Source organism: Podarcis bocagei (assembly GCF_964188305.1).
Source record: "Podarcis bocagei genome assembly, chromosome: 2".
Lineage (NCBI taxonomy): Eukaryota > Metazoa > Chordata > Lepidosauria > Squamata > Lacertidae > Podarcis > Podarcis bocagei.
Genome location: NC_138126.1, coordinates 15454048 through 15464594, shown reverse-complemented (window position 1 = coordinate 15464594; position 10547 = coordinate 15454048). Strand labels below are relative to the sequence as shown.

At 54.4% G+C, this 10547-nt stretch overlaps 1 protein-coding gene across 2 annotated transcripts in view; it reads right to left on the bottom strand.

Annotated features, from left to right (window-relative positions):
* Positions 1-5764: 5764 nt before the first annotated feature.
* The window catches only part of NOTCH4 (notch receptor 4), a 76878-nt gene continuing 72095 nt past the window's right edge, over positions 5765-10547 (bottom strand). For both annotated transcript variants that reach the window (XM_081181735.1, XM_081181736.1), the window contains exons 23-26: positions 9787-10028; positions 8608-8755; positions 7309-7406; positions 5765-7088 (exon numbers count right to left, since the gene is read on the bottom strand). In XM_081181735.1, coding sequence (XP_081037861.1) covers positions 6720-7088; positions 7309-7406; positions 8608-8755; positions 9787-10028 — 857 coding nt within the window. In that variant the 3' untranslated portion in view covers positions 5765-6719. The remainder of the gene's footprint in view (positions 7089-7308; positions 7407-8607; positions 8756-9786; positions 10029-10547) is intronic.

Sequence of the window (10547 nt, the reverse complement as noted above, 5' to 3'; positions counted from 1 at the left end):
AGAATGCGGATGCCTTTATTAAAGCGATGGATGGGTGCTTTTTATCAAGTATTGACGTGGATCTTGCACGGAAGGAGGTGCATGGGCTGAGACAAGGGAGGGCCAGCGTCAGGCAGTATCATGCCCGCTTTTTCGCCTTGGTCAGTGCCCTGGAATGGGACAGAGATTCGGCTCCTGTAAGAGACCTCTTTTGGGAGGGGCTGCACAACTCGATTAAAGATGAGATCGCGAGGGGGGAGAGACCCCGAACCACCCAGGAGGTCGTTCAGAGGGCACTGGCAGTGGGGGTGAGGCTGGAAGGACGTCCGTGGAGCAAGGACGAAGGGCGTGGAGGGCGCGAACCAGCCGGGGGCCCCTCCTTCCTTCCCAGAGAAGCAGCGCGGGCGCAATCCACGCCTCCGCCAGGAGGAGGAGCCGAACCTATGGAGGTTGGAGGTGCAAGGGCTCAGTCAGCAACCAGAGCCCTAGCACCGGCAGCAGTGAAAGCGAAGCCTCCTAGAGGGAACAGGAAGTGTTACGTCTGTGAGGAACCAGGGCATATGGCAAAAGAGTGTCCCCAGAGGCCCCACAAGCTCACTGCAGCCTCAGCAATGGTGACTGCAGCAACGCAGCAAGGAGGACCACAGCAGGGAAACGACGCAGTCTGGCTGGAGGAAGAGGCACTGGGGCCCAGCCAGACGTGTTAGTGACGCAGTCCCCAGAGATTTTACAGCCCGTGAACCCCCTCCCGCCCAAACCAGTAGTGAGGCTCACAGCATCTCTCCAGCTGCCCAATGGAATCACCATAGACGTGCCAATCACCATTGACTCAGGCAGCAATGCGGACTTTATAGGGCAGGACTTTGTCGACAGGCACGCTGTGCAGTTGCTGCCGGCCACACTGCCCCTGCAGGTTGTCACGGTGGATGGCAGGGAGCTGCTCGGGGGGCAAGTGGTGAAGCAGACGCCACCAATGGTGATGCGACTTGGGAATCACAGAGAAATCATCAGCTTCAACGTCACTCAACTATCTGACACGCCCGTTGTATTGGGCATGAGTTGGCTGGACAAGCACAGCCCAACGATGGCTTGGTACCAGAGGCAGCTGGCCTTCGGCTCTTCCTTTTGTGCTGAACACTGCATCGTGCCCAGGCAGGAAGGAGAGGAAGAGGAGTCACAGCTGCTGCTAGGCACGCTGCAAGCGATTCCCCACAAGTACGCTGAATTTTTGGAAGTTTTCTGCGAGAAGGAGGCAGACAGGCTACCCCCTCACAGACCATATGACTGCAAAATTGACCTGCTGCCGGGGGCGGCGCTGCCTAAAGGGAGACTGTATTCCATGTCAGAGGACGAACTGCAAGAACTCAAGGAGTTCATTGATCGTAATTTGCAGCGCGGCTTCATCCGGGAGTCCAAGGCAGTGGGGGGCAGTCCCGTATTCTTTGTTAAGAAGCGGGACACGCCCCAAAAGAGACTCGTAGTGGATTACAGGATTTTGAACAGTGTGACTAGGCCATCGGACTTCCCCATGCCCCGAATTGACGACCTCCTCGCAAAGGTACGGAAGGGCAGAGTGTTCACCAAGTTGGACCTGCGGGGGGCGTACAACCTCATTCGCATGCGGGAGGGTGATGAGTGGAAGACAGCCATGTTCACGCCACTGGGGACCTACGAATATAGAGTTATGCCTTTTGGATTGCAAAATGGCTCCCACGTTTTTCAAGCATTTATGCATCACGTGTTGGCGGGACTTCTCTACAAGACGTGCGTCTGTTTCTTAGATGACATCCTGATCTTTTCGGAGTCGCAGCAGGAGCATGACAAACACGTCAAGGAAGTGCTGAGCAGGCTAAAGCAACATAGGCTCTACGCCAAGCTGGAGAAGTGCCAATTTGACGTGCCGGAGGTGGATTTTCTGGGCTACAAGCTGTCTGACAAGGGGCTCGCCATGGACAGCGCCAAGGTTCGAGCGGTGTTGGATTGGAAGAGCCCGCGCAACCGGAAGGAGGTCCAACGGTTTGTCGGCTTTGCGAACTTCTATCGCAAGTTTATCAAGGGCTTCGCGATGCAGACGGCGGCCATCACTGACACGCTTAGCTCCAAGAAAAAGAAGTTCATTTGGACAGAGCAGGCGGAGCAGTCCTTTCAGGCACTCAAGCGTCTCTTCGCGTCGGAAGAGCAGCTGCTTCATGTCAACCCCAGCAAGCCGATGAGGGTGGAGACAGACGCTTCGGACAGAGCCGTGGGGGCGGTCCTGCTGCAGAAATACCCGCAGGGGGTGTGGCGACCGGGAGCGTTTTACTCCAGGAAGCTCAGCAAGTCCGAGCAGAACTACACCATATGGGACAGGGAGTTGCTGGCCATTCACGCAGCGTTCAAGGCGTGGAGGCACTTTCTGATCGGCGCCAAGCACACGGTGCAGGTTTGCACGGACCACAAGAATCTAGAGCACTGGCGCACGGCACAGTTCCTGAACCAGAGGCAGATACGTTGGGCTGAGTTCTTTGCGAACTTCGACTTCCGAATAGAGTATGTCCCGGGGGACACCAACATCATGGCAGACGCTCTCTCCCGTAAGCCACAGTATCTGGAGGACGCAACACCAGCGGCCGCCATGCACATCTTCGCACCGACAGTGTGGGCGTGCGCCGCGGCGACCGTGGACCTAGAGGCGGTGCGACGAGCGTTGCAGGGGGACTCCTTCGCACAAGCAAAGATGGCAGAGGTGCAAAGGGGCAAGGCAGCGGCCGACGGTTTCCAGCTAAGAGATGGATTGCTCATCCGTAAAGGGGCCATCTACGTGCCGGGAGACGAACTTCGAGCCAAGGTGCTGCAGCAGCTGCACGACGCGCCCACGGCCGGGCACTTTGGCAAGGAGAAGACGGTGGAATTAGTAGCCAGGGATTTCTGGTGGCCTGGAATGAGAGGGGAGGTCGCAGACTACGTGGCGAGGTGTGACACCTGCCAGAGGGCCAAACCAGTGCACAAACCGCCGGCCGGACTGTTGGAACCGCTGCAAACTCCGGTCGAACCTTGGGAAAGGGTGGCCCTGGACTTTGTCACGGATCTGCCCAGCTCAAGGGGCAAGACGGCAGTGCTGGTGGTGGTGGACCTGTTTTCCAAGATGGCCCATTTCATTCCGTGTGCTAAGGTGGCCACGGCGGAGCAAACCGCCAAACTGTTCATAGACCACGTGTTCAAGGTTCACGGTCTGCCACGGTCTATTCTGTCCGACCGGGGGCGGCAGTTCATCTCGAATTTCTGGCAGAAGCTGATGGGCTTCCTGAACGTCAAGATCAACCTGGCGTCGGCGAGACACCCGCAGACCAACGGGCAAGCGGAGCGGGTCAATGCCATCATGCAGCAGTACCTGAGATGTTATGCAAATCAACAGCCTGCGACGTGGGTGGATTACCTGCCGCTTGCCGAGTTCGCCTACAACAACACGAAGCACGTGTCCACGGGGGTCACGCCGTTCTTCGCCAACAACGGGAGGCACCCCAGAACCTTCCCGGGACTGGAAAGAATGGGGGAGGGGGAGCCGCAGACAGCAGATGCGTTCGCGTCGGAGCTGCAGGAAGTCCACGATCAGCTGAGGCGCCACCTGGAGCTGGCCAAGCACGCATACAAGGTACAAGCAGACAAGCACAGAAGGGTTGGAGAAGAGCTCCACGTGGGAGACTGGGTTTGGTTAGCAGCCCACGCAGTGCCGGCCAGGTCGTTGGCCAAGAAGAAACTAGGGCATAAGCAACTGGGGCCCTACCAAGTCGAAGAGCAGGTCAACCCGGTAGCTTTCAGACTGGCACTTCCGGAGGGTTCCAGGATGCATCCGGTATTCCACAGATCGGTGCTCACTCCCTACAAGGCACCGCACAGGTTCCAGGAACCCGGAACGGCGCCGAGTCCGGCCAGAGACAGAACAGGGCACGCGGGAGTGGCACAGAAGGAGCGCATCAACGAAGTCACGGAGATTGTGGACTCCAGATGGGGGGAAGAGGGGGTAGAATACTTTCTCGCCAAGGAGGGCACCCCGGCCAGTGCGAACAGCTGGGTGCCGGGCTACGCCTTAGACGAACCTCTGCTCAAAGACGAGTTTCATGCCCTCTTCCCACATAGACCTATGCCAGCAGACTTTTTCGACGACTGGCTTTTCACGCCCACGCTTTCGGCCAGCACGTTCCGGGGGTTCGACTCGGACGAGGAACCGACACGAGACGTCCGTTCCCCGGAGGGGTCACCCTCGGGATCCGCCTCAGAACCCTCGTATTGGTGGGACGATAGGCCAGAGGAGCAGTTCCGCAGAAAGTGGCTGGAATGCTCAGGACGAGCAACGCCGCCAGGAGGAAGTGAGGGAGAGACGGACATGGACATTTTCGGGGACGACCCTGGTTTCGAGCACGGCGGCACAGAGATGGAAGCGGAGGTGACCGTCGTCGACGAGAGCAGGGAGGAAGAACCGGAAGACTTCAGATGGAGGCCCGCCACGGGAAGCGACCGATATCCGACGTTCGTCCCTTTGCAACAGCAGCCCCCAGCTCCAGCACCGGAAGGAGGGGAGGGGGGAATGGGGGGCTTCGAGGGGGGGATGGATGTCAGGGGTTTAGGAGCAGAGGCACGGGCAAGGGAGGAAACAGAGAGCGAAGGGGAGGAGGCAGAAGAAAAGATGAGTGATGACGACGACCCGAGATCTCCTAGTCTTTCCAGTGAATCAGAGGATTCACAGAAAGGAGCACCAGTGGCCAGGGCAAGGGGGGAGTCAAGGGGGGCACCCCAGGAAGATAGAGCCAGAAGGGACTCAGGGGGGAGCAGCTGGAAATCGGGACCAGCGTCACCGCCAGGAAGCAGGGAAGAGGAAGGGAGCCAGGGGGGAAGCGCTGGCAGCTCACCACAGGAGGGAGGGCATGAGTCAGGAGTGGCCACACCTCCATCGGGGAGCGAAGAAACGGTTAAGAGGAAGGTGGAAGGTTGGGCGCGCGCGCCAAGTTCAAATGCAGAGGAAGGCGGCGCAGTAAGCAGCCCCGAAAGGGAACCAGGTCCTAAAGCCCGGCGCAAGGAGGCAGGAGGGTCCGGGTCAGCGTCAGAAGAATCCCGGAAGGAAGAAGCCCCGGGGGGTAGAGGGACCCAGAGGAGGACAGTCAGGCGGAAAAGGTGGAGCAAGGCTAGGATATTAAGTTGGTGCTCACGGGGCGGAGACTCAGACGGAGCTTCGCCGATCTAGCTACTAGACGTAGAGTTTGCGCGCAGCAGCGTGAGAATGGAAACTGTAATTCAATAAAGACTTTTACTTAATGATCGCTGGCTAGCGTGATCCTCTGTGAGCTAGGATCTTCAAGCAGCTCTGACATTTGCTTAGCCTTCCTAAGTATATTTTATACTTCAGCACAGCTGTTTGCAACATTCTGAATGCTGAATGTGTGTGTGTGTGTATTTGCTAAGGATAATTTGGATAAATCTAAACCAAGCATGAACCAAACTAGTTTATATCGCACAGGTACTAGAAGTAGTTTTCCTTTTTGGACACCCTGAACTAGCTCTTTTAAAGGTAAGTAGCCGTGTTGGTCTGCCATAGTCAAAATAAAAAAATTCCTTCCAGTAGCACCTTAAAGACCAAGTAAGTTAGTTCTTGGTGTGAGCTTTCGTGTGCATGCACACTTCTTCAGATACCTTCTTCAGATACCTTCAGATAGGTATCTGAAGAAGTGTGCATGCACACGAAAGCTCATACCAAGAACTAACTTAGTTGGTCTTTAAGGTGCTACTGGAAGGATTTTTTTTATTTTAGCTCTTTTAAAAACGAACATTTCAAGCACGGCAGCCAATCCTTTCCCCCAGGACGCTGCCAGGAGATTTTTGACTTGCTTCAATTGTTTTTGGGTTGTTAGCCGCAGTATCTATGCTCAACCTCCACTGCCACAGGCAGCAAACCTCCGAATATCAGTTATTGGGAAATGCGGGTGGGGAGAGTTCTCTTGCGCTCAGTCTTCCTACAGGCATTCGGTTGGTCCTTGTGACGCTGGACTAGACGGGCATTTGGACTGATCCGGCAGGCTCTTCTTATGCCCCCCTCCCAATTTTTCTAAGGGTTGGGGGACAGAGCTCCTCCCTTCTCCCTGATATTTTTTGTTTAGGTGCTGGGAGGAGGAGCAGGGAAGATTAGCCGCAAGAGAGCAGATCCCTGGTTCTGATTTCTTAGGAGCCCTCAAGTTTCTAAGCAGGCAGAGCTGAGCTATGGATGGTGTGTAATCATTGCAAGGCCTGGTCTTCATAAACCCCTGTCTATCTGATTCTGCACCAGTGGAAGAGCAAAGCCAGCCATGACAGCACGTATATTGGAGAACTGCAGCTTGGGGAAGCGGGGCGAAGGACCACTCTGACCCCAGTAGCCTGAGATCGTCCACCCTTGTCCAATAGCAAGTTATGATCAAGGATTTCTCCGTACGCTCCAAGCTGTGTGACATATCATTGCCACGGACCTGTGCAACAACACCTTGCATGACCTCAGGTGTGTCCTCAGACAGTTCTCCGGTTTTACACAAGATCCTCCTCGTTCCTCCATGCAGGACGTCTGAATCTGCCCTCGGGCACCGCTCGGCTCTGAATTGCCTCCCTTCGTGATGCGGTCCTGTGACATCATCCCAGCCCCGCATGACCTCATCAGGAAGCGCCACGCCATGGCTCAGTCCGCTGTCGCTGACTCGCAGCTGTGGCCTCTGGCCAACCCAGACCCAGAGGGTGCAGAGTCACTCGTCGGGTGGCCCCACAGCGTTTTCTGATTGGCCAATCGGCAGCGTAGGAGCGGGGAGGTCCTTAAAAGGGCCCTTGGTCTCTAGGACCGGAGTTAGCCGCTGGTTGCCCGGTTGCCACTTTAACCTGCGTGGGCTGCCGGCAGACCGGTGAGGCTGGGGGCGTGGCCTGTGTGGAGAGAGCTGCTGGGAGGGGCGGGGGCAGTCCAAGAGGGCCAGGATGTCGTGGTGGAGGCGTTCAAGGGCCACGTCCTTCGGGAGGCGGCCCACATGGTCCCGGATGCTCTGCTTGGCTCCGTTTTGGAGAAGAAGGCAGGCCACTTTGTAGCTCCCCTCTTGGGCAGCCACAAACAACGGGGTCTGTGCCTGGTGGGAGGGAGCAAAATAGATAAAAGTCGCATCTGCACAAATCTCTTTAAAGCACACTTATAAAACAGCCACGGCTTCCCTCAAGGAATGCTGGGAAATGCAGTTTGTTAAAGGTGATGAGGCTTGTTAGCAGACCCCACGCAGACCCCTACAGTTTCCCCTCCACCTCTGACGTGTCTGTTTTCAGACGGCGTGAGCAGAAAAAGACATTACCTACCCGATTATCCTGGCTGTCCTTATCAGCTCCATTTCTGAGCAGGACAAGGGTGGCACGGACGTTATTGACCGCCGCAGCCCAGTGGAGGGCCGTTTTTCCTGTGGGACAGAGAATACAGGGATTGACTGAATCGAAATCCATGAGGCTCTCTGGGTGAGCTTGGCCAAGTCGCCATCAATCAGCCAAACCAAACCTCCTTGGAGGAGCTCCCTGGTGTAGAGGGTTACGTAGGGTTGCCATACATCCAGAATTTCCTGGGCATAGCCAGAACACGGCAGTCGGAAACAGTGCCCAGACGGAAACCGTTGAAATGTCCGGGAAAATCCAGACGTGTGGCAACCCATGTCAGAAGTGTATTTCCTTAAAAATAGCTCAAAAGCCTCCATTTTTTGTTTCGAGATTTGGCAAGAAAAAGCTCAACAAGTCTGGGCACAACGAAAAACTTCCATGTCCGGATTTTCACTTTTTGAAATATGGCAACCCGAAGTTACAGCAAATCAGCCTGCCAGATCTCCCAGATGCGGGATGGATGCCGCAGCAAGGAGATGGCTTGTCCGCACCCAAGCAAACAGTTCTGCAAAATCCATATAGTTAAAGCTATGGTTTTCCCAGTAGTGATGTATGGAAGTGAGAGCTGGACCATAAAGAAGGCTGATCGGCGAAGAATTGGTGCTTTTGAATTATGGTGCTGGAGGAGACTCTTGAGAGTCCCATGGACTGCAAGAAGATCAAAGCTATCCATTCTTAAGGAAATCAGCCCTGAGTGCTCACTGGAAGGACAGATCCTGAAGCTGAGGCTCCAATACTTTGGCCACCTCATGAGAAGAGAAGACTCCCTGGAAAAGACCCTGATGTTGGGAAAGATGGAGGGCACAAGGAGAAGGGGACGACAGAGGACAAGATGGTTGGACAGTGTCCTCGAAGCTACAAACATGAGTCTGACCAAACTGCGGGAGGCAGTGGAAGACAGGAGTGCCTGGCGTGCTCTGGTCCATGGGGTCATGAAGAGTCGGACACGACTAAATGACTAAACAACAACAAAAGCGTATATCTGTTTGCCTAGAACTTCCCATTGCACCAGGCCATAGGTGTCAACTGCCCAAAGTCTCTCCACAGACAAGCACAGTATCAATGTGACCCAGTTAGCATACATCAAAGCGAGTGAATGCACACACATATATAAGCTCAGTCCTACAACAACTATTAGTTTGGGTGTTATCTTGACTACCAAGATGGCATTTGCAGGCCTCCTGGGACATGCCACTTTGGGTTCTGCACACAGACAAGCAATGCCCTCACCTCTCTTATCCACAGCCCTGATGTCGGCATGATTGGCGACCAGCTCCTCCACCATGTTTTCAACCCCAAGCCGTGTGGCAAGCATGAGAGGGGTGGTGCCGTCGTGCGCTGATGCGTCCAAGTCCGTATGCCGGTGCCGCAGAAGGATCTGTGGAGAAAATGTTCCCTTTTAAAAAATTTGCTGCTGGGTCACTTCTGCCAGTGGGCCACTGGCCTCATCCAGCAGAGCTCTCCTTATGCTCTTGCCACAGTCACTCCTCTCCAGGGTTTCCCCAAGCAATCAGAGACTGCACCTGCATGCATCCAACCTCTCCTCTGCTCTTTTCATGCCTCTCTTGGTCCTGGGAGACCAGAGGGAAGGGGAGCTTGTTGCAACAGGATGGAGGAGACAACCTATGACACTTCACCAGCCTGACTCGTCTCTGCCTCTTGATCTCCCTCTTCTCCTGCTTCCGATTCTGGACTTCTCTCTGCTACAGTCTCCCTGCTCACCAAGCCCTGTTACCTCCTCAGCTTCCCACACCTCCTCCTCCCAGTCTTCTCCCTCTGACCACTCATTGTTGTCCCACCACCACTCCCCGGGCTCTCAGCCTTCTTCCTTTGGGGGTTCCCCAGCTGGTTCCTCCCACTGTTCCTCTGCGTCCAATGACACCCACCTAGTCTGGCATCCTGTTCTCCCAGTGGCCAACCAGATGCGCCCCCAAGAAGCCCGAGAGAAGGACCCAAGTGCACCCACCTCCCCAATTGCGATTCCCAGCGAGTGCTCTTCAGAGGCATATATTGCCTCTGATAGTGGAGAGAGAAGAAGAGTTTGGATTTGGATTTGATATCCCGCTTTATCACTACCCGAAGGAGTCTAAAAGCGGCTAACAATCTCCTTTCCCTTCCTCCCCCACAACAAACACTCTGTGAGGTAAGTGGGGCTGAGATACTTCAAAGAAGTGTGACTAGCCCAAGGTCACCCAGCAGCTGCATGTGGAGGAGCGGGGAAGCGAACCCGGTTCACCAGATTACGAGTCTACTGCTCTTAAGCACTGCACCACACTGGGAGCAAACATGGTCATTGTGACCAGTATGATAGCCTTGTCCTCTGTGTTCAAAGAGTCTTGTTTGTATGGAGAAGGCTTTCTGGGAGTGTGATGTCATTTCACCCTTGCACCTCCATTTTATTTTAGTCACCTGGAATACACCCAGCGCATCGGCCGCGATGGCGCTGTGCAAGGGGCTCCGTCCCCACTGGTCACGGGTGTTGACGTCAGCGCCGGAGGCCAGGAGCCTGCGGGCGGCATCAGCACGGGAGAATCGAGCTGCCAAGTGAAGGGGCGTCTCTCCAGGGCTTCCCTTCTGCCCCTCTGCCCAGGATCCCTCCAGGTCCAATCCAGGAGAATGGGCCAAGGGCATCATGGGGGTTAGGCCACAAACTGGAGGGATAAAAAAAGGGCATTTCGTGAAGGTCAGACTTGTAACTAGGGATGTCAGTCCGTTTCAGTTTCCCTCTGCCTCTCATTTTCCCAATCTTGAGTTCCGTTCCCCAGATTCCCTCATCAGTTTGTCAGCGTAATTATTTATCTATTTTTGGGTTTATTGGTAAGATTTCTATTTTTAAAAACCTCAATACGATAACGAATCAAGAAGAAGAAAGAGAGAGAGAGAAAAGAACGAGAAAAGGAAAAGAAGCATTAGAGAAAAACTAAAAAGGCTTCTGGTTTTCCATCTGCCGGTTACATTAAAAAAAGAAATTATTTAAGACTTTCAGTCCATGTCTTCTCCATTTTCAGTTAAACAATATTTCTTTTAAGTCAATTTTTTTAAAAGGAGAAAAGCCCCCTCATGAAAAATTGTTAGCCTTTTAGTGCAAATTTCTCCCATCATACACATTTATGTGTGCAATTTTGGCAAATATACACGAGTTTGCAAGGCAATCTTTCCTAGTATTATTA